Source organism: Ursus americanus, chromosome 23 (assembly GCF_024610735.1).
Source record: "Ursus americanus isolate L20-20 chromosome 23, mUrsAme1.1.p, whole genome shotgun sequence".
Lineage (NCBI taxonomy): Eukaryota > Metazoa > Chordata > Mammalia > Carnivora > Ursidae > Ursus > Ursus americanus.
The window spans coordinates 32,313,390-32,337,873 of NC_142149.1; the positions used below are offsets into that span (position 1 = coordinate 32,313,390).

Below are 24,484 nucleotides of genomic sequence, written 5' to 3' on the forward strand. Positions count from 1 at the left end.
CTATCTTTAAGAGTCACTTATGGCTTGTTTCCCTCTCTGCTTCCCCCCCTTCCCATATGTTCATCTATTTTCTTTCTTAAATTCCACATATGAGTGAGATCTTATAGTATTTGTTTTTCTCTGATTGACTTATTTCACTTAGTATAATACACTCTAGCTCCATCCATGTCATTGCAAATGGCAAGATATCATTCCTTTTGATGGCTGAATAATATTATATATATACACATGTATATATATATGTATATATATATATACACACACACATATATATATATATACATACATATATATATAATTTGAGGGTCATATATATATATATATTATTTGAACCCCCAGCCTACAAACTCAGCCCAAGCCTCAATTCCATGACCATATCTATCCTTCAGACACATACTTTCAACATTCAATTGAGATTTTCTTTGTTTTTTAAGGTTTTATTTATTTATTTGTCAGAGAGAGAGCACAAGCAGGGAGAGCAGCAGGCTCCCCACTGAGCAAGGAGCCTGATGCGGGACTCGATCCCAGGACCCTGGGATCATGACCTGAGCTGAAGGCAGATGTTTAACCGAGTGAGCCATCCAGGCATCCCAATTGAGCTTTTCTTAATAGCCCTTGTTAGAGTTATAGTTGTAATTATAAACTCCATGAGGACAAGACCCTGGTCAATTTTTGCTTACTTTTGTATCTCTGACTTCTAGCAAAGTACCTGACATAGGTAATTTGTAAGCACCTGTAATCAGCTGGAAAGAAAAAATTAATGAGCCCTTTCAGCAAGAGTGAATTATCTACCTAGTGGGGTAATAGGGTAAACTTTAATATTTGTGCTTTTTGTTTCTGGGCACCCATGAGGAGTCCTGCCATCATGAGACTTGACCATCTCAGCTGGTTAAGACCATTCAGCTCTACAACTCTGAGATCAAATACATGTCCAGCTTAAGTGAAGTTTTATTTGGAGATCCTCATTTTTAATAGCATATTAGTCATCAATAACCGACATCGCTGTCTGAGTCTCCACCTAATTTCAACCTAATAATTACCACGTGGGAATTCTTCCCCAAGTTCTCCTGGCTGGGGTCCTTCTTCCGACCTCCCAAGTTCCTCCCCTAGTTAAGGACATTTCAGGTACCCCACTTGGAAATGAGGGCTCACTTTCTAGAATTTGTATCTGACATAGAGAAGGACCATAAAACTCTGTGCACCATGTACTTCATAAAATCTCCTTGGAGAATAAAGAGTCTCTTCTCTGTATCTTATTCAGTTCTGTAGCTTGTGACCCTTCTATACGCGTGAAGAGTAATTCGGAGTTACAGAAAGCTGTATCTCCGTTATATAGAAGGAGTTGCCAGATCTCCGTTCTGTGTACTTCATATAATCTGTTTGTGGAGAGAGCTGAGTTAACAGCGATTGTATCTCCCATGGATACAATGCTCTGTGCAGTGTGTCCTGCCTATAATCTGTATGGGGAAAGCGATAAGAAATTGTGTTTTGTGGTTGCCAAAAGGGGAGGAGTGGATGAAATAGGCGAAGGGGATTAAGAGGTACAAACTTCCAGGTCTGAAATAAATAAGTCACAGGGATGCAAAGTACAGTATAGGGAATATGATAAAAAATATTATAATCACTTTGTCTGGTGACAGATGTAACTACACTTATCATGGCAGAGCATTGTGTAATACATAGAATTTGTCAAATCACTGTTACACACCAGAAACTAACATAATAATGTCAATTATACTTCAATTAAAAAATTAAATTAAAATGATGCATCAAAGTGTTAGAGGAAAAACAAAGGTTGTGTCTTGCACATAGAAGCCATGATGTTCTATATCCCCCAGGCTACTTCCTTACTCTGTCTACAGGCCTAACCCAGAGTTCCAAGCCCATAGAACTCTTCATTCCCTAAATACTCCATTCACATCTTCTTTCTCTTTTTCCCTGAAGGTTCATAGCTGTCCTTTCAAAGATCACGGAATTAAAAAGAAAACCTCCCTTCTTTATTTTTTCATAGTATTATCATCATCCAACATAATAAATATTTTATTTGTTCCTATAATTTATTGTCTGTTTCCCTTCCCCTTGCTAAAGTGTATGCTGCAAATTTTTGACTGGTTTCTTCATTGTTGATGGTCCTAGTGCTTAGAACGGTGCTTAACACATAGTAGGTGCTTAATAAATATCTGCTGTTGGAATTAATAATGCCTAATCTACAAAATAGAGAACATTTAAGATTAATTATATCTTGCATAGGGTTTAAAGTAATTCTTCACTTCAATTGCTGAGCAAAATTCTCAAAGTTAAAAAAAAACAACAACAACCCACTGCTTTGGAAGAGAATGTAGACATGTGGAAGAAATGAGGTGCAGAATTAGGGAATTTAGACTGGAAATAACACCAAGGAGTGAGCACTTGGAGACAGGCTAGATATAGCTACATATCACACATGCGGCTGGAGCCTTTGTTGCTAGAAATAACTGCCCTGAATAATTTCTGGGAGTTTATGTCATCACTGCTCTGCTTGGCTTCACCTGCCCCCAGGTGTTGGGCACTTGGCTTGCTTCCTTGCCAGACAGATATTAAGAGATGATAGCAGAGGGGCTCCTCAGTTGGTTAGGTGTCCGCTTTTGGCTCAGGTCATGATCTCAGGGTCCTGGGATGGGGCCCCACGTCTGACTCCCTGCTCAGCAGGGAGCCTGCTTCTCCCTCTCCCTTTGCCCCTCCTCCCCTGCTCATTCTCTTTCTCTCTCTCTCAAATAAATAAATAAATAGAGAGAAAAAAGAAACTTTTTTGAAAAAAGAGAGCCATGATAGCAGAGTCAAGTGCTTTATAGCCATGGGAATGGGGTGAAGCAAATTACTGGGGCTGAGGACTGGGTTTCCACAGCAGTTTTAGGAACCTGGTCCACCTGACTGGACCGATGCAGGCTCTAGCTTTCCCAGCAGCTTCTTGGAGAAGCCAGTTAGCACAACTCAGAAATGCATGGGAGAGGAATCTTTTGCCCTTCTTTTCTTCCCTCCAACAGATTGTTCTGAGACCCATACAACCTCTCCAGAGATGCCTCATATGAGCAAGCGACCAGCTTCAAGGTGCTGTGGCCCTTGCTCCCTTGTTCTTCCTTCCCCGAAAGTGTACTCATCACCCCTCTTCACACACCCCTAATACACAATAAAAATTAACTGTCTAAATGTTGTCTTAGGTTTTTTTCTAGAAAACCTGGGCTAAGACATAGAGAAGAGGAGTTGTCACAATTCAGTTTTGGAAAAATTGTGCAAAACATAACCATACTTTTGAGCTCAAATTCTTCTCCTGTGTGCCTTACTGCAAAAAAGTATGTTTCTACTTCAAAATAGTTAAAATATTAACCTCTAGGAAAAATCAAATAACCACAAGGTAAAAAATTGGTGGAATTTCAAGTGAAGACTAAAAGACATGGAGATGAGACATTGCAGTCAGAAAAACCTGTCTAGAATTCATTTTCATTCATTGATTCATTCATTCAACGAAAAAGTATGAAGTACTAAACTAGGTGCTGGAGACACAATAGTGAACAAGACACATGGGTCCCACCCCAAGGAGCTTAAATACTACTGCAGGAGACAAATGACAAACAAATAAATATTTAACATAATGTCAGATGGCAATAAATGATATGAAGAAAAACAAAGAGGAGGGGATAGAGAGTGATGAAATAGTTTTCAGGTAGCATGGTCAGGAAAGGCCTCTGTGAGGAAAACCTACGCAGATACCTGAGCAAAGTCAGAGAGGTATTCAAGGAACAGTCTACGGATTAGCAGCCAACCATGCACATGCATAAATGGTTAGATCAGCTTTGAGCTGAGAATAAATAAATAGAACAAGGGAAAGAGAAAAGTTTTTGCCTTTCTTTTTTTTTTATCTCAAAATCATCTAAGCATGAAGCTCTCCTAAATTCCTCTCGGTGGCTGGTTGTATTTTTAAAATTAACCAACTTAGCAGAAATTGAAGATACTTCTTCTTTCTTCGGTGTAAGGTTATTTCTAATCTTAGTGAGCCCCACACTTTGCCTGATATTGCTGCTGTTTATTCATGCACCTCATATCCATGTAATATGGTATGTATTTTGAAAGCAAAGTCTATATATTTTCAGCATCACATTTCTTGAAATATCTAGCACAGTGTCTGTTACAGAGTAAGCAAATAATTATTTGCTGAATTAAAATTTTTATTTTTAGTACTACAGGTAATTTTTGGACAGAATCATCTGACCCCTCAAATTTCCTAAATTACAAATAAGTGTTTAGTTTAGTCTCTTTGAAACTATATTTACGCATGCACTGATTTTTATTTTTTTTTTTAGAAAGTGCTGGTGCATGTGTGTGCGTGGGCAGTGGAAGGGGTGCAGGGGAGAGAGGGAGAAGGAGAGAGAAGCAGGCTCTATGCCCAGCACAGAGCCCACAGGGATTGATTCCTCAACTGAGATCATGGCCTGAGCCAAAATCAAGAGTTGGGAGCTCAACCAAATGAACCACCCAGGTACCCCTGCACACACTGATTTTTTAAAAAATAAAGTATCTCATCTTGGACAAGTCTACCTAACCTCTCTGAGCCTTAGTGTAGAGCAAGAAGGAATAACAATTCTTATTTGACAGTACTTGTTGGTGTGAGAATTTTTAAAAAGACATAGTACAGGGCCAGACACCTGGTAGTATTTAATTGTTGGTCATTCAATCAAAAAATTAGGAATTTTCAAAGTTGATGTAAAACCAGGTTATCTGATCATACAAGAATGTGCTAGTTATCTGTTAACAGCATGTGTCATTAGTTATTTCCCATGAAGAAACCATGATATTATCACAAGGTTCTTTCTTTAATCAGGTTTGTTGAGATAATTTACATGCAACAAAATTAATCAATTATTAATCTATAATCTTTGATGAATGCATATGGTTGTATAATCAACTCCACAATCAATATGTAGACTATTAACATCACTGTAAAAAAGTTCTCGTATGGTCCCTTTGCATCCAGTTCCATCCTTCCACCCCCAGACCTAGCAACCACTGGTTTGTTTTCTACAAAAGATACTTTTTATTTATTAAGCGAATATTTATGAAGGCCTTCTATTTGGAAGCCCTTGAGTTGGATACTTCATAGAATACAAAGATAAGACATGAAGTTTGTGTCCTTAAATAGCTTAAAATCTAGACTAGTTTTATATAATTTTGAGATTACTTGGCTACAAATAATATGGAACTGAATTTCAATATGAATTATGCCTACTAATGAGGAATAAGAAGAAAAAGTATTGCAAACGATTCCCTAACTTTTAGTACACCGAGCAAAGTAATGTACCTTTATGAATGCCACTAATTATGATTTCTTTTAAAAGGCACAAATTTATGATTGCGTGATGTTCCAGATAATTATTAAAAAGTAAACTATTTTTTTTTTAAAGATTTTATTTATTTATTTGACAGAGATAGAGACAGCCAGCGAGAGAGGGAACACAAGCAGGAGGAGTGGGAGAGGATGAAGCAGGCTCATAGCAGAGGAGCCTGATGTGGGGCTCGATCCCATAACGCCAGGATCACGCCCTGAGCCGAAGGCAGACGCTTAACCGCTGTGCCACCCAGGCGCCCCAAAAAGTAAACTATTTTTAAAAGCAAGCAACATAGGGGTGCCTGGGTGGCTCAGTCATTAAGCGTCTGCCTTCGGCTCAGGGCGTGATCCCGGCGTTCTGGGATCGAGCCCCGCATCAGGCTCCTCTGCTGGGAGCCTGCTTCTTCCTCTCCCACTCCCCCTGCTTGTGTTCCCTCTCTCGCCGGCTGTCTCTCTCTCTCTGTCAAATAAATAAATAAAATCTTAAAAAAAAAAAAAAGCAAGCAACATACATACAGGAAAAAAGTGCAGAAATCAGCTTGATCTTTCCAGGTTATTTAATCAACTTAGACCAGCTTTCTGACCAATACAGTAAAAAGACAACGTCCTAAATAAAGCCTTTTGGTTTAGATAGAATAATTATGTCTTTGGAAGAAAGAAAGAGATAAGAGAATGATGCCCTGCAAAGGCTCACACAGAATTTGGGGGATAAGTAGTGAGAAAATGGATGGCACATTAAAATTCATGAGGAGATGCCATTTAAGTTCCATGAATAACAAAGCGATTATTATGCAGGATCAGGTTTTTCTTTCATCATTACAGAAAGACACAAAATCATTATTGTGATCTGCCATGTGTTTTTCCTTTGTTATCAGATGCCGGGACAAGCCTATTAAACGTTTTGTGTTACCCAGGGGAATGGTCACAGGGGTGAGTAATGGTGGTCTTGGTGCACGTGGCTTTCTATGGTTCTGATTGTTAAGTGTATTTAGACCAAAGGAAAGGAACAAATTAAAAAGAAGGGCAGAATGGCTGGGTGGGCATTTTCTTGTGGTTACAAAGAACTGAGTCTATTCTTAACCTTACTGCGTCTTGCTTCATGCTTTACTCTTGCCAATTCCAGAATAGACAAAGCTGGTATTTGCATTTGGAGCTTCCTTGGTCAATAAAATGGGGACTACAGTTCATTTCAAAGGGTGTAATACATGCGAATTGAGAAAGGGCGTAACATCAGGAGAAAAAACAATCTGGAAAAATACTCCTACAAACATTCATATAGTGGGGTCAAAAATTTACCCACACTGTAATTCCAATATGCAAAGAATATATTGCACTTTATTTTCTTCAATGAACATAATTTTCCTTGCAAGCTTCCATCGTGTGAGCAAACAAACGGACAAGCAAAAACCCCCTAAATTTTAGCTTGTCAATTGTCAGTACTGAATAATACATTTTCTTTTTTAGTTTCAATTGTCAGTACTGAATAATACATTTTCTTTTGGGTAGGTGCAAAATCTCCCACACCTCTTCCTCCTTATCCTTGCTTCTCTTCAAAATACTGTCTGGCTGTATTGAAGGATTTGTGATCTCATGGTGTCAGGGAGAGAAGAGGCCTCAGACTCCTGTGGGGTCTCAGGATGCAAATTTGTCCTTGTGGCAGAATGGCATCTCTGGACTGCTGGCCGTTGAGGGCCCCTTTGAGATGTGGCAGGTCTTACCTGGCCTTCAGGGAGTGTGCTGGTATCATCCCTGGGTCTGCGGTTTCGGCCATTCTCTCTAAACACTGCAGCTTCTTAGCTTCCATGAGACACTTCCCCATTTCTGCACTTTCTCACCAGCATGCTCCTGGGAGGCCACACAGAAGCCAGGTCCACTGCTTCCAGCCAACGCATCTATGCACGTCTCTCTGTCACTACTGAGCAATCACGGTAGCGGATGTTGCACCAAGTCAGATAGAAGCAGGGCATGATGCATTGTCTCTTCCGTTTTCTCCTGGTGCTCTTTAACTTATCTCCCTCCTCTAGAAAGTTGCCCTAGGGAAGAACACTTAAGTCACATGGCTCTAACTCTTCTTTTCCCTTTCAGGCTCACCCTCTACCCTCTACCTTTTCTTTCTAAATAGGCTTTCTCCAATTCCTCTGCTTCACTAGGAGGTGGGCACTATATGGCTCCATCTTAATGGCAGACAGGGCATCTTTTTTATGGCATCTGTGAAAGACACTATTAGGAGTGGATCCTGATAGGATAGGGTAAGTTGTCTTCACCTGCAAGACAGCTGGGAACTGGGGTTTACAGAATACTGTTCTAGCTTCTTTTCGAGGGAGCATTAAATGCTCCCTTATTATATATTGCCATGGTGCTCAAAAATTATGACCATCTAGGACAGAAAAATGAAATTTGTGATTTCATATTTTAGGCTGCTCATTAGTTAGGCTTTTTATGAAAGCAGAATTTCAAAATGACTTTCAAAAAAAATTCCTATTTGAAGCTTGAGATGGGTTACGTTGAGGAAGAGTGCATTCCAATTTTTATTTGGAGGACTTTGATTCCGTTTCTTTTTTATTTGGCCTTGTCCTTTCTTCTCTGTCTTCTCAAGCATCAGAGAAAGATTAATCTAATATTCCCACTGACAAAAGACCCACATTGCCTTGAACCTATGGATAGTGAGAAAAACCAAAAGATGGAAACAACAAAGCTCGCAGAAGAGATGTATACCTTTTATATGCCTCTATTTCTCTCCTTTCTTTAAAAAACACCAAACATTGGCAAAGGAAGTGTTTTGGATGCATCATACGGAAAGAAATTGTCTTGGATCTCAAGGGTCTTCTACCTTCAACTTTTCTACAAGCAATTAAAGGGTCGTAGAGATAACCAGGAAGACATGGTATGGTATAGTGCCTTTCCTGTAAGCTGTGTTTATAGTTGGTGTGGAAAGACAATTTTGTAGTCTCCTTCAATGTCCTCATACCCAGTGAAAATATGTAACTATTTATTTGCACAAATAAGCTTAATTACCTACATTTTTCTGTGAGACAATGTTTTGGGAGTTTTTAATGTAGAGTCAATATTTCAGATATATAGAAAAGTATAGAAAATAGGGGCGCCTGGGTGGCACAGTCGTTAAGCGTCTGCCTTCGGCTCAGGGCGTGATCCCGGAATCCTGGGATCGAGCCCCACGTCAGGCTCCTCTCCTGGGAGCCTGCTTCTTCCTCTCCCACTCCCCCTGCTTATGTTCCCTCTCTCGCTGGCTGTCTCTCTCTGTCAAATAAATAAATAAAATCTTAAAAAAAAAAAAAAGAGGGGCACCTGGGTGGCACAGCAGTTAAGCATCTGCCTTTGGCTCAGGGCATGATCCCAGCGTTATGGGATCGAGCCCCACATCAGGCTCCTCTGCTATGAGCCTGCTTCTTCCTCTCCCACTCCCCCTGCTTGTGTTCCCTCTCTCGCTGGCTGTCTCTATCTCTGTCGAATAAATAAATAAAATCTTAAAAAAAAAACTAAAAAAAAAAAGTATAGAAAATAATGTGGTAATCATCTATGTATCCAACAGCAAATCTTAACATGTTGCCATATTGTTTCAGATTCTTTTAAAAGAAACACAAATTACAAATGTATTTGAAACAACCCTCCATCATACCTTTCCTACTTACCATAGGTAACCAGTATCCAGAAGTTAGTATGTATCCCATATTTCTATAATTTTACTATGTAGGTATGTGCCTATAAGCAATGCTATTATTTTTTGTGTTTAAATTTTTATTTAAATGATATTATGCTGTAGGTATACTTTTGCAGCTTTACTAATACAGTAGAATTTATTTCTACTATCTTATTTTGTGTTTCCCATTTACCATGCTTTTTCTTTACTTTCTTTTCTATACTTTCTTGCCTTCTATTGAGTTATTGAGTGTATCTCTCATCTCAACTGCCTTGGATGTTATATTAATATGTATTAGTATTTTAAAATATTAACTTTTATTTATTATGGGATTAAAAGGAGTTTCTCTGGTAAACAGTTGTGGTTTCAGGTTTATTTACAGAAAGCTTTATGTGACACAGAAAAAGTATCAGAAAACAAAAATTGCTATTTCCTTATAGGCTTATACAATTTTAAAATTGGTCTTTTCTTCATTATAATTATAGATAGCCTTTAAACATTTTTTTATTGGTTTTATCCATTTTCCTTGGACACTTTCTCTTTGTTGAGAAGTTCATGGTTGTCAAGTATATTTTCTTTCTTTTTTTTTTAAGATTTAATTTATTTATCTCAGAGAGACAGAGAAAATGGGGGGGGGAGGGGCAGAGACAGGGTCCTGGCTCTCTTTCAGGACCCTGAGATCACAAACTGAGCTAAAGGCCAACATTTAACCAACTGAGCCACCTAGGTGCCCCTAGTATATTTTCTTCATAGTGGTAAAATCAACAACTTACTTTGCTTCTCTTTTACATTTAGGAAAACAATATACAATTTCATTTTATTTATTCAATGTTTACCTTTAAATTTATAGCATGCACATTCAACTGGGTCTGAGATATTGTCAGCCTCTTTTGAAAAATACACAATATTAGAAGATTCATCCTCCCATTTTTTCTATTATAATATTTTGGTTTCACCTTTTCAAAAATCCTCTCATCCTAGAAGTATTTATCATTATTGCTTTTTAACTCTCAACATTAATTTAGATTTACCAGTATTTTTACTAAGTTGCCTGGTCACAATTTGTACTTATGGAAAATCCTTTTTCCTGGGTTCAATTTCCCTCATCTTGAAGAACACACGTGAGTATATTTTAGGCAACGATTTATTACTAGTAAACTATTTTAGTATTTGTCTGTAATATCTTGATTTCGGTCTCGCTCTTGAATGACGGTTTGAGTATGGACTTCTTGATTATTTTCCATTAACAATGTAGTGATGCCTACTATTCTATTGTCTTTTCTCCTCAATTTTTGTTGATGAGAAATCTGCTGGTAATGTATTATTGTTCCTTAGTAGGTAATCTTTTTTATTTAGTTGCTTTTAAGATTTTCTTTCTTTCTATTGTGTTCTGTGTTTCACTTTGTTTAGGTGTATATGCTTATTATTTTTTCCTTTATAGGGCTCAGAGATTCTCTACTCAAATATTACTTTTTTCCTACTCTGTCTATTCCATCACTCTGGAACTCCATTTAAACATATAGTGGGCCTTTTTATTCTATTCTCCATATCTCTTATTTTCTTTTTCATATTTCCCTTCTCTTCATAGTTAAGTGCACATTCTAGGTGATTCCCTCAGCTTTGTCTCCTACTTCATTACTTTCTCTTCATTTGTTTAAACTCCATTGAGTTTTTAATTTCAATGAATACTTTTTTATTTTTGAATGTTTAATTTTATCATTTTTTCTATCTTTCTGTTTATTTTTATAATGTTCTCTTGTTTCATTATGGTTTCTATTCTTTTATCTTTTTAATATTTTAAAACACTTATCTTATGTCTCCTTAGGATTTTCCTATCATTTCTCGTTCTTGGGGTACAGTTTTCCTGTTTGCTGGGTTCCTGATCTCTCTAATGATGGTTTATTTCTTCATGTGATGTGCACTTTTTGTTGTTGTGAACACATCTTCAGTAGCGTATGCTAACTCTATGGAAATTATATTGCACTCCGAAAGTATCCTCACAAGAGACTGTCCCCACATAACAGTTTTTAATTTTCCTGCAGATTTGCATTTCCTATCTGTTTCTAATGTCTAGGGATTTCTTTTTCTTATGTTTTATCCAGCATATATAATTTTTTGTTGCATAAGGCAAGACTGGACCACTCAGATTTGATTCACCAGTTTGCTGAAAGTCCCATGTAGTGAAAAAGTTGAATTTTCTGTCTAATTTACAATTGAATGAAGAAACATAGCTAATTTAATGTAAAGCAAAAATTATGTGTAAGTGTAAATTCTTAGAATTATCAACTAAAATGTCAGCATTTTAGTAATCCTTAGATTACTAAATTAGATTTGTTTCTTTTGTCTAGATTATGTTTCCTTCGTGTGTGTGTGTATTTACTTTGTGATGAGATGTGTAAACCCAGTGGCACTGGATAAAGCTTGGCAGTATTTTGTAAGAATTGGGTTTAATTTTGCTTAGTCAAATTTCATGTACTAGATGGAAAAGCACTGAAAATGAAATTTTAGATAAAAGCCTACTATTGCAGCAAATATCCACATTTAATAAGTAGGAATAAAGCTAGTGACACATTTCATAAGGGGGCCACACACCGTTGGCAGAAAGAGCAATGGCCTGGAGATTTGGAACGCTGTACCTTAGGCTTTGCTCTGCCTCTTTCTAGTTGTATGACTTTGGGCAACTCACTGAAGATCTTTGAGTCTCAGTTTCCTCATCTCTAAAAAAGGGGGGCTGGAGTTTAAAATTCCATAATTCTAGACAGTGCAGAGATAGATAGTGTCATTTGAAAATGCCTTGAAATCCTACCATTGCCAAATAAAATAAAATAAGAGGTAGAGGAAACTTGACACAAATTGCTCTTTTTAAAATAGAGTGTAATATTTGGAAAATAAAGTGAAAAAAAGGGGTGGCTCAGTCAGCTGGGCTTCTGCCTTTGGCTCAGGTCATGATATCAGGGGCCTGGGATCGAGCCCCACCTCCCCTGCTTCTCCCTCTCCCTCTGCCTCTCCCCTGGCTTGTGCTCTCTCGCTCTTTCTCTCTCTGCCAAATAAATAAATACAATCTTAAAAAAAAAAAAGAACTTCTCTTTGGATGACACAATTAAGAAAATTAAAAGACAAGCCATAGACTAGGCCAAAATATTTGGCAAACCACATATCTGACACAGGACCTGAATCCAGAATCTATTAAGTAACTCTCAAAACTAAATACTGAGAAAATAAGCAACCCTTCCCTCTCTCACACAAGTTGACAGAAGACTTGAATAGACACTTCATCAAAGATACATGGACTACAAGTAAATACATAAAATGATGGTCAACATCATTGCCATACGGATATTCAGATTAAAAGCATAATGACATACCACTACTACCTATTTGAATGGGCAAAACAAAACAAACAAAAAACCTGATAATACCAAGTCCTAGGAAAGGTGTAGGGCAACTGGAATTCTCAGACATGGCTGGTAAAAGTGCAAAAGTCTCCAGTCCCTTTGGAAAAACAGTTTTGTAGTTTTTTATAAACATAAATTTATCATTTAACCCAGCAATTCCACTTCTAGATATATACCCAAGAGAAATGAAAATGTACAGTCATTCAAAAACCTCTATGCCAATGTTTGTAGTGACTTCATGCATGATCACCAAAAACTGGAAACCACATAGATGTCCCTTAACTAATGAATTGATAAATTGTGGAATACTACTCAGACAAAAAGGATTGAACTATTGATGTACAGTACAACTACATTCAACCCTAGATGAAACTCAAGGTAATTATGCTGAATGAAAGAAAAAGCCAGACTTAAAAAGAACACATACTATATAAGTCCACTCATATGACATTTTGGAAGAAGCAAAACTATAGAGACAGAAAACAAATCAGTGGTTGCCAGGGCCTAGAGGTGAAGAAGAGCGTTGACCACAAAGGAGCACAAGGAAATGTGTTAAAATGATGAAGTGTTTTATATCTTTATGATAGCAATGGTTACAAACCATATGCACTTGTCAAAATTCATAAAGCTCACAACTATACACTAAAAAAAAAGGGGTGAGTTTTACCATTTGGGAATTATGCCTCTGTAAGTCTGACTACTATCAAAAGATGTATAAAAATGCTGATCACAGATTTTAATGTTAATACTTAAAAGTAGAAGCTCCTTTTAGGGGGACCTCACTGGCTCAGGTGGAGGAGTATGTGACTTTTGATCTTGGGGTCATGAGTTTGAGCCCTACTTTGGGTGAGAGATTACTTAAAATAAATAAATAAACTTTAAAAAGTATAATCTGGGGCGTCTGGGTGGTGCAATTGTTAAGTGTCTGCTTTCGGCTCAGGGCGTGATCCCAGCGTTCTGGGATAGAGCCCCGCATCAGGCTCCTCTGCTATGAGCCTGCTTCTTCCTCTCCCACTCCCCCTGCTTGTGTTCCCTCTCTCGCTGGCTGTCTCTATCTGTGTTAAATAAATAAATAAAATCTTAAAAAAAAAAAAAAGAAAAAGAAAAGCATAAGACTTTTAATCTTGGGATTGTGAGTTTGAGCCCCAAGATGGGTATAGAGATTAGTTAAAAATAGGATCTTAAAAGAACTAAATATATACAGATTTTAATATAATAATATAATATAATGTTAGTAAGTAACCAAGGTTAGTAATTTTTTACCTTTTTTTCACTTTTTGATTTTATGAGTTAAATGTCAATGAAAAAATTGTTTTTCAGAGAAATACTACTGTTTCATTTTTCTTTCAAATAATATTGATTCTAAAGTTTCAAATAAACCCAGCTTGCCACCTTCAGGCAAGTGAAAGATTTACAGAGACTATGACTGGAGATAGAATATTAATTTTGTAGATTTCTCAATAATCCTAATTAATCATATTTTGATCACTCCATTATTTGTGCCTTTGTGAGATTTCCTTTAACTAGGATCCCTCCCTGGCATTTACTGGAATATTCCCAACTTTCAAATCTCAATTCAAAGGCCACTAACTCCAAGAAGCCTTCCCTGATTATTCTAGCTAGTTTTTCCTCTTCTAAATATTTTATCTCCTTGAACACATGTAATGTCATTGAAGGTAGGGATCATGTCTTACACATATTTTTATGTCTCTGTATGGCTATTAAAAAGGATACATGTAAGAGTTGTGTATTCTGATGTTTGCTGAATGAATACATGAATGAATGAATAGGAAGTTAGAGTAATCATTGAGCCTTCTTTTGAAAAAGACATTATTTTACTAATAGAATAATGGAATTCTACACTTTTATTCAAGATTATATGCATACGTGTAAAGCATCAATTTTCATTGACAATGATTAGAAGTGTCTCAATCCTTATCGATCTCTCAAATTATATTACTGACGAATGATTTAATGACTGCTTGGTGAGGGGCTCTGTGATACTAACTCAGATCTTAATATCTGGGCACCAGAAACATGAGATTAAAAAGAGAAGAAAGTGTGATGATTTCTCTTTTAATTTTTTTTATATGAGATTGACTTAGACCTCTGAATACTTTTTTTTTAAAAGATTTTTAAAACAAATTTATTTACTTGAGAGGGAGAGAGAGAGAAAGAGCAAGCATGAGTGGGGAGCTCAGGAGGGGCAGAAAGAGAGGGACAAGCAGACTCCCCACTGAGCAGGGAGCCTGATGTGGGGCTTGATCCCAGGACCTGGAGATCATGACCTGAGCTGAAGGCAGACGCTTAACAGACTGAGCTACCCAGGTGCCCCCCTCTTTTTAAAGATTTTGTTTATTTACGAGAGAGAGAGAGAGAGAGAGAGAAAGAAAGAGAGAGAGAGAAGGTGCACAAGCAGGGGGAGGGGCACAGGGAGAAGCAGACTCCTGGCTGAGCAGGGAGAAGTGTGATGATTTCTTTCACCTTGGACTGAAAGGTGGATACCTCCCTAAGTTCTATGATATGACTATCTATCATTTTCCTCCAAATCTACAAATTGCTAACATCTTACAGGCATGTTAATAGAATATGTAACAGTGGCATGGGGTCCACCACCACAAAACTCACAGAAAAATTCCCAATTGTTTCTGTCTAGTTCTACCTAGTATAGGGAGTGAGGTTCTTTTTTATACTTCCATTCCCTCCAGAATGTACAATGTATCAAGACTGCTAAACAACAAACTGGCCATAGGTTTTGTTTTTTGATTTTTTTTGTGGTGCCTCTCAGTTACATTTATTCATGCTACAAAGGAAACAACATGTCTACAAGCGTACAAGTCTTCCCATATAACAGAGTTTGCTGAGATTTACAGCCAGACTGATGTTCCATCTGATGTGTACTCCAAGTAAAGCTCATTAATGACCTGAAGCAGGTGCAGGACTTGAAGCTTTCAAAGCTTTACTTGTTTTATCAGCAATCCTGATTTTATAAACGATGAAGCCCATCAACCCCATTCCTACCCAAATATCCTCGTAAACTTGCATATAATAGGACCTCATGGGCACTCAAACATTTTTAACAAGGCTTTGGAGCATCTCGGCACAGGACCCCTGGCTCCAATCTGCATGGCCAATGACTTGGAAAGGTCACTTTGACTGATTGATTGATGGCTTTTTTTTTTAAGATTTTATTTATTTATTTGACAGAGATAGAGACAGCCAGCGAGAGAGGGAACACAAGCAGGGGGAGTGGGAGAGGAAGAAGCAGGCTCATAGCAGAGGAGCCTGATGTGGGGCTCGATCCCACAACGCCGGGATTACGCCCTGAGCCGAAGGCAGACGCCTAACCGCTGTGCCACCCAGGCGCCCCTGATTGATGGCTTTTAAAGATTATTTATTTATTTATTTGAGAGAGAAAGAGAGAGAGACAGTGTGTGTGTGTGCATGTGAGGGGGGAGGTGCAGAAGGAGAGGGACAAGCGGACTCCCCATTGAGCAGGGAGCCCGATGTGGGGCTCGATCCCAGATCCCAGGACCCCGAGGTCATGACCTGAGCCCAAGGCAGAAGCTTAACCGACCGAGCCACCCAGGTGCCCCTCACCTTGATTTGCTTTTAAGGGAGGAGGGTTCCACATTTGAGGATGGTTCATCTTCTTGAATGCCTTCCATTAGAACTTTCAAGCCTTTTTCTCTTGCTCACTTTGAGGGCTCTATTCCTTCTATTATTTCTCCTTTCTCATTACACTCTTCTTTCTCTCTTCCGTCTTGCTAGGTCCAGTCCTAGCAGTCTTGAGAGAAAAAATAACAATTCTTCATGCTCAGGAGGCTCTGGTCTTGGCCCTTAGGTCAGCAGTGTCTTTGGATCTTTATTTCTGCTCTGGTGAGGGCTGGAGAGGAAGAAAGGCCCTTGGTTTATAAGTAAGAGAGAAATAGGGAAGGAAAATACAGAGAAACAATCAGATTCATATTTGGGAATATAAATCTGCCACAAATGCAGATTTATAATACTACCTTAACTAAAAGTTTGTTCTGTCTCTTCCAACCCTAGATCCTTTCTCAAAATGTGAACTCACTTTTTCTCCTTCATCAGTACCTCTGTGTTTCAACTCTCCTAAACACACCTTCTAATTGTACCTCAATGATTTCATTGACCAGGTCTCTTTAAAATCATCATATATACACTGCAGCAGTGGCATCTTGTTCTGGCTATTCTTTTCTTTCCCTTTCATTTACCTTAGTTGATTCTAACCAAACATCTCCAAATGCATTAAGCATATTTTCAATTTGCTCTCTTATTCTCTTCTCACCCACTTACAGTCTGGCGTCTTTCTGCCTCTCTTTACCAAGACAACTATTGTTTTGGTCAAATTCATGAATGAAAAAAAAAAAACGCATGTACTTTGACACCATTTCTCACTCTCTTTTGACTTCCTGTTGTAGATTAGCTTTCTACATATCACTACTGGTCTGGTGTTTATAACTTTCTGGATTTTATTGTATTAACATCTTTGATAAATTTTCTTATGCTCCAGTAATTTCTTTTAAGTTGTAACATCGATTCTATAGTGTCCATTCTTTCCTGAAGATGATTTTAAAATCCTATTCCATTTTCGTAAGTCTCTAATATTGAGCCTCCTTCCTTTCTTTTGGATGCTCAGAGACAAATTGCTTGGATTCAAAAACATGTTGAAAGACTACCTATGAAACAGCAGCAGAGTGCAATTAATACTTCTCACACTTCTTCAAATATCACATCTTTCAGGTTTTTCTTGTGATCCAAAGATAACAGGAAATCGATTCAATGTTGCTTGCAACACTAAAATTTCTTCTTAGATTCAACCCATTTCCTCCCCTATTTTTACTGTCTATTTGTATCTTGTTTGCCATTGTAATTTGTAAACTCACTGGGCAGGAAATGATTGTTGATCTTTTAATTTGGAGTAGCCTGGAGCAAATGGCTATTAATGGTAACATGTTTCAAATGTCCTTGGTTTTAAAATCAACAATGTTAAACCTCTGAGTTTTTCACTTTTACTTTTCTTCATTCTCAGTTTGAGGGGTTATTTCTGGATACCCTTATTAGGTGATTCTCAATCAAGAATGGAGCCATTCTACAATAGTTGACTTGCAAACATTGAAAGAAAATATGTTAGGCACCAAGATTTAGATAATTTAGATAATTCCATCTCCCATTACAGTATAGTGGTTGTTCATGTGGCAAATCCTGGTCCTACTGCCTCTCTGTTTTGTTGTCTTGAGCAAGTATGTGAGCCTTGACTCTCTCATGTGAAAATTAGGTGTAATAATAGCCTATCTCCCTGAGTTTTTGTGAGGAATAAATGAAAAAATTCATATTAAATGTTTGAATATTAAGTGCTCAGTAAATGTTAGCTATCATTGGTCTGAAATGATTGTTCATTTTCTTATAATGTGACTTCGAAAGAGCCACCATGTACTAAAATACCTTGGCCAGTACTAACCAATACTTTGCCTGTACTACAAATATATTTTAGCTTTTTTTTGGTTTGTTTTCCTGATTTGTAATATTTTGAATTTCTAACAGAATCCAGAAGGTTGGGAGATTCCTTTAATGGATGAGAGAAAGCTGAGATGTACTCCTATTGCCAGGTTTATTCCTGTAGCTCCCAGGTTTTGGAGATACAGAGCTGTTAGCTGCATATCATTTGGTATCATTCAAAACCCAATAAACTTATATTTTAGGAGATGTTAATCAGTCCCACGTAAAAGCAGTTGGTACATTTTTAATGAGCACAGAAAAATCTTGGAGTCCAATGACCTCTTTTGAAGCCTGATCAGATAGGAGCATACTGGCCTTTAGTTAATGGTAAAGGGACAACTTTGAGTTGTCTTCTTTGACACTGTTGGTTAATTCTAATAGTGGGGATGGTCGAAAGCCCAATAAACAGTCTTCTAACATTGATTTTGTTACAATTGACATTTACAAAATTGGAAGGTTCTACAACAATGAGATCTGCCCCCCAAAGTACCTTTTCTGAAAAAGTCGCCCCACCTCTGCTGCATTTGTTTAACTTTTCTGCTGTTGTGGTTTCCTAGAAATCCATACCCATCAAGTGAGCTTAATTCCTCTGAAGATCAATAATTCACTCACCATCCGAAAAATTCAACAAGTATTGATGGCCCATTCTGAATCACTTTGCTGGGCTGAGTGTACCGTGGTTTTCTAAGTTTCTGTTCTAGTTAGTTAGGGGAAAGGGGAGTAAAATAAATTGAAATGGAGGGCCCCATGGTGGAAATGAACAGCGTGTGGGACGTAAGCTTTGGACAGAACTCGAAGTTCGGCTCTGCAACTCAGTAGTTCTGAAATGAACAGGTCATTTCAGAATTAGCAAGGTGAGAATGTGTTGCGGAACGATGCACTCTAGGAAGGTTCCAGCTCCTGGCAAAGGGTCACATCACGTTAGGTGTGTGAAGGCAGGACAGGGTTACAGTAGCTTAGAAAAGAGGTGTCACTTGGCTCTCCTGCGCACAAGAGAAGTAGGAAGGGGTCCTTCCGACCTCTCCCCCAGGCGCAGCGCACACCTGCACAAGAGAGGAAACCCTCCGGGATGGGCCCTCGGCTGGTGGCCCTGCCGGGTCGCGCGGGGCAGGGAAGAGCTTTCCGGCGGCCGCGCGCCACGTCACCTAACAGTTCCCCCTCCCCTCGTTCCAAGTCGCACGCGCGGAAGTAAACACCTCGACGTCATCAGGGCGCGTCTTCGTCTTTCCCCTCCCATCTCCCCAGATCGGTGGACGTGCTCACCTCCGCTCCGGGCCAGGTCTATGTCCCGGTTTCCCGCCGTCGCGGGCAGGGCGCCAAGGCGGCAGGAGGAGGGTGAGCGGTCAATAGACCTTCAGGAAGAGCGGCCTTCGGCTGTTTCCATCGCTGATAGAGGTGCGGTCCGCGGGACGTTGCGGAGGCCAGCGGGAGTTTCGGCATGGGGGTTTTGGGGGGATAAAAGTGCGCCTTTGGCGGGCAGAGAAAAGTGGAGAGGAGACCGCAGCGTTCTCCTCGCCCTCCAAGCCAGAGGCGAACTTTGCGTCCAATGAGCACTTTGGTCTAGAGGGGGGCGGTCCCAGATCCAAGTTGGGTGAAAACCTTGCTGGGGGACAAAAAAGTGAACCCCAACGCCTAGACCCGTTCTCCTCTTAAAGAGGCTTATAAAGCCTTTGTTCTCTATCCATCCACCCCCCCCCCCACCTCGTCGGGCCGCCAGCCTGCCTTTGGGTATGGTATGAAGGGAGCCAGTTTCCAGGAGCCAGTTTCCATGGTTACCCACCACTTGGCCTTCTGGGATATCAGTCACTCTGAACAGGGACCTAACTTGAACCATGAATCAGAACAAACACAGGTGGCTTTTTTTTTTTTTTTTTTTTTTTTTTTTTTTTAAATTCAGCTGAGAGTTTCCTGCTGTGTTCTAGCTTTTGGTCTGTTATTTAATAAAATTGGGTTTTGCGCTTCTGTATAGGTATGCTTGCAAATACATGGCTTGTGCCAGGCTTAGTTTGTCAAGTACTCTGAGTCATGCATTAGCAAATCCTCATGTTGTTAGATTTTACTAAAAAGTTGTTCTAGGCTTGTAAACCCTCGCATACAAATCGGACATAGATGATTTACCTGAGAAGTCATGGATCGATCCCTTCCCGCCCTAAAATTCTATTGTCTTTATTCAGTTCTGGGAAATTGAGTCAAAGATATCTTTACAGTCCTTTTAATTGCACAATTGTTTTTCTGTTATTACAGAAGAGAAAGGATGCACATCACAGGAGGGAGGAACTACTCCAACTTTTCCTATTCAAAAACAAAGAAAAAAGCTTATTCAAGCTGTGAGGGAGAATTCATTCCTTATTGTTACTGGAAATACAGGAAGTGGTAAAACAACTCAACTCCCAAAATATCTTTATGAAGCAGGTAATTTTATTCGGGGATGATATTGGGAGTATTTAAAAATATATTCTCTTATAAGCTAATAGGACTTCTGTATTGCACAAATACCCACCATTTGTTCTGCAGTCCCAGTTCTTCTCTTGGCACATCCTCCCTACATCTTCCCTGCTTTTTTATGGTCTTATTTCATATTCAGGCATTAATTCAGATGATGATTTTTCCATTTTTAATTACCATAATAATCTCAATTATAGGTTGGTATTGATTCTCTGCTATAGAATGAGGTAATTTGCAGTAGACTGTTAACCATTGGGTATTGAAATAATTTACAGGAATATAGTGATATCTATTGCTGACATTAGTATTTCTTGGTTCTTTTCCCAGAGTATTATCAGGTAAATATTTATTCCCTGACTTCATAACCCAAGCCAGCTAACAAATTACCCTTAAAGTGTCTTTTCCTTCAGTATGGTAAAACTTAATATCATAAGGTTGGTATGGAGTGAAATTATATTGGATGATACTCATATAAAAAATAAAAATTTCTTAGCTGGTATTAACTTATTCTAATGCAACAAATCTAATGTGCCATTTATTAAGACATACCGCTATTTTACATACTATAGAAAAAATACATACTACATACATACTAAAGAAAAAAATACCATCAACTGTAAGACACATCTATCTTTCAGAGATACTAAAATGGTAGAAAATGAATCTGTGAAAAGCGGTATATTTAAACTTTTGTGACAAAAGTAAATCTTTAGGAAGTCTGTGAAATTTTATGGATTCCTAAGAATTAAACATCTTTGGCTTACTCTTTAAAGTAAATCTTCAGACTGAAATTGGGGGGAAAACCTAATTAAAATACGTATATTTTGAATGGAAAATATGTATTCTAATTTTTTACTACTACTTAAATTGCCATGGTGCATTTGTAAAACAGTATGTTGTTAATTTGCAGAGTTTTCTTTTGGAAACACTTGGAACAGTTTGTGTTGATTGGTCCAAAACAATTTCGCTCTAATTGGAAGCAATTGTTAACAATTTTGTGTTTTTTACCTCTGGTTCTGATAGGGTTTTCACAACATGGTATGATTGGTGTGACTCAACCACGAAAGGTAGCTGCTATATCAGTTGCTCAGAGGGTTGCTGAAGAAATGAAATGCACTTTGGGATCCAAAGTAGGGTACCAAGTTCGTTTCGATGATTGCAGCTCTAAGGTACAAAAGTTTTATTGCAGCTTAAGTCCTGTAAACTTACAGAAAGATTGGAGAAGGTTATGAAAGATTAGAACTTCAAATTTGCATTTATATTTTAAAGAAACAAAGCCCCAGGTTAGAATTAATTTTTGTTGTCCATTGTTAAATGATTTAGCTCTGAAGTGTCTAGTAATTTTACTCTTTTCTCCCTTCTCAATTAGTTTATAAATGACAGCTATGTTTATTTTTTTAAGGATTCTCTTATATTTTTTAGCTGTAAGAATCCTGGACCTGTAACTTACATTTGTATTCTTTAAAACAATTTTTTGTTGTACTAAAATATATATAATGTAAAATGTACCATTTTAACCATTTTTAGGTGTTACATTTCATTGGCATGAGATACATTTACAATGTTGTGTATCCATCAACACTCTTATTTTCAGAATGTTTTCATTCTCTCAAACAGAAACTCTTATCTACTAAACATTAACTCCCCCATTCTCTCCTCCCTCCAGCCTCTGGTAACTTCTATTCTACTTTCCGTCTTTACAAATTTGCCTTTTCCAAGTACCTCATATAAGTTGAATCATACAATATTTGGTCCTTTGTGTCTGGATTGTTTCATTTAGCATAACGTTTTCAAGGTTCATCCATATTGTATATTTGTATTCCTGAAGTCACTGGAAATGGACAACTTAGCAAAGTCAGTAAGCAAGTATTTATTGAGTATTATCTGTATTCATGGCACCAACAAGTTTAAAATTGTTTTCTTTTTAATAGTTAATGGTTCTAGGGATGCCTGGGTGGTTCAATTGGTTAAGCGTCTGCCTTCAGCTCAGGTCGTGATCCCTCAGTCCTGGGATTGAGTCCCACATTGGGCTCCTTGCTTGGAAGGGAGCCTGCTTCTCCCTCTTTCTGCTGCTTCCCCTGCTTGTGCTTGCTCACTCTCTCTCTCTGACAAATAAATAAATAAAATCTTAAAAAAATAGTTAATGTCATAATTTACATTCCTTCAGGATTTTTTAATCCTGTACCAAGTACAAAACAATCCCTAATTAAATATGGTCCCTAATAGGAATGGCCATCAGTATGGCACATGGCACACAGTGACTCCCCAAAATACTATCTTTGCATTCCTAATGGTTACTGCTGGGGAGTTTTCTTTCTTTTTTCTTCCCTTGGATTTTATGTGTATACTGTTGTTAACTTCTAGCTTTTGGACCTTATTCTCACCTTGTTTTAATGCTAGTTGACAGTTTTTGTTTTTTTTTTTAAAGACTTTATTTATTATTTATTTGCCAGAGAAAGAGTAAACACACAAACAGGGGGAACAGCAGGCAGAGGGAGAAGCAGGCTCCCAGCTGAGCAAGGAGCCCAATGTAGGACTTGATCCCAGGACCCTGGGGTCATGACCTGAGCTGGAGGCAGATGCTTAACCGACTGAGCCACCCATACATCCCTGACAGACAGTTTTTAAAATAAGCAAATAGGGAAGAAGGTAGTGAGAGGAAATTGTGCACCTATTTCCTCTGCCTTTTCTCCTGAGTCCTCTAAAACAGTGGCTGAGACAGGGAGGTGGATCCCATTTCATTGTTGTTTCCCACAACTTGCTCATGGAAAGCCATTGTATTATCTTACCACTTTCCCCAGACTACTTTATATCTCCTTATTGGCCCCTTTTGTTGCTTTATCCCAGAACATCCACCTTAATTCCTTATCTCTGTCCCTGTATAGATCACAGCTTTTACAATTTGCCATCCTTGTTATTAGATTAATTTATGTACTTTTTTATTTAGTCACGTTAGGTGGATCACTTAATGTTTGCGCATTTGGGGGGGAATTTAGTCTGCGAAACAGGGGTGAATTTCTGTAACACTATATATATAAGTTGATATACTCTGCTGTTTGAACATTAGGAAACCGCAATCAAATATATGACTGATGGATGTTTACTGAAGCATATTCTGGGAGATCCAAATCTTACCAAGTTCAGTGTCATTATTTTAGATGAAGCCCATGAGAGAACTCTAACTACAGTGAGTATTTTAATATGCTGTTTATTTATTAGTTTACTTATTTGGGGTAGCTTTTACCATGTAGAGAATTGCCTGGTCTTACTTACATTTTAAACTATTGAAATAGGAATTCTTTGGTTAGGAACGCAAAATATTTAAAATAAGTTGGTTGGTAGGTGTACTGGTGACTTATTAGAAATTTACTTTTTTTTTTTTTTTCAGGACATCTTATTTGGTTTATTGAAGAAGTTATTTCAGGAGAAGTCTCCTAATAGAAAGGAACATTTGAAGGTCGTGGTGATGTCAGCAACAATGGAATTAGCTAAGCTCTCTGCATTCTTTGGAAATTGTCCAATATTTGATATACCTGGAAGGCTTTATCCAGTCAGAGAAAAATTCTGCAATTTGATTGGCCCACGAGACCGAGAAAATACTGCATATATTCAAGCGGTATTACTTGGCATCCTTTTTTTTGTCTTTTTTTATAGTTATGATTCTAGCTGATTGCGTAGTTCAGTAATTCGTTTGTTCCCTTTTATTTTAATGGCAGCCCTCATAGGTCCTAGGACTTCTGAGAACCAAATTTAATTTTTCTGTGGAATAAGGGGAGGTGGTTGGGAGTGGGGGACTATATTTCCATCAGTATATTATGCTTGTGTTTCTTACTTTAGATTGTGAAAGTGACCATGGATATCCATTTGAATGAAATGGCTGGAGACATCCTGGTTTTTCTGACTGGTAAGCATTCAGTATCAGGTTTAAAAATTTCGCTATTTGTAAGAGCGGAATGTGGCACCACAATAGAGTGTTACTTTTGTTGGGAAATCTGGGCTTTAACTCATGTTGCCTTAGCTTTGTGTGATTATCTCAATAGTTTTAAAAATTCTATCTTATATAAGACATATAAGATAATTCTATACGCCCATAAAAACTGCCAGTCTTAT

At 38.1% G+C, this 24,484-nt stretch overlaps 1 protein-coding gene and 1 pseudogene across 1 annotated transcript in view; one reads left to right on the top strand and one right to left on the bottom strand.

Moving 5' to 3' along the window:
• Positions 1-14,785: 14,785 nt before the first annotated feature.
• Positions 14,786-15,708, bottom strand: LOC123777162 (ATP synthase F(0) complex subunit j, mitochondrial pseudogene; annotated as a pseudogene).
• A 3,431-nt stretch (positions 15,709-19,139) lies between these two features.
• DHX40 (DEAH-box helicase 40) overlaps positions 19,140-24,484 on the top strand; it is a 47,939-nt gene continuing 42,594 nt past the window's right edge. Inside the window, exons 1-6 of the mRNA XM_045773269.2 lie at positions 19,140-19,324; positions 20,174-20,341; positions 21,398-21,543; positions 23,442-23,561; positions 23,763-23,990; positions 24,212-24,278. Coding sequence (XP_045629225.1) covers positions 19,213-19,324; positions 20,174-20,341; positions 21,398-21,543; positions 23,442-23,561; positions 23,763-23,990; positions 24,212-24,278 — 841 coding nt within the window. The 5' untranslated portion in view covers positions 19,140-19,212. The remainder of the gene's footprint in view (positions 19,325-20,173; positions 20,342-21,397; positions 21,544-23,441; positions 23,562-23,762; positions 23,991-24,211; positions 24,279-24,484) is intronic.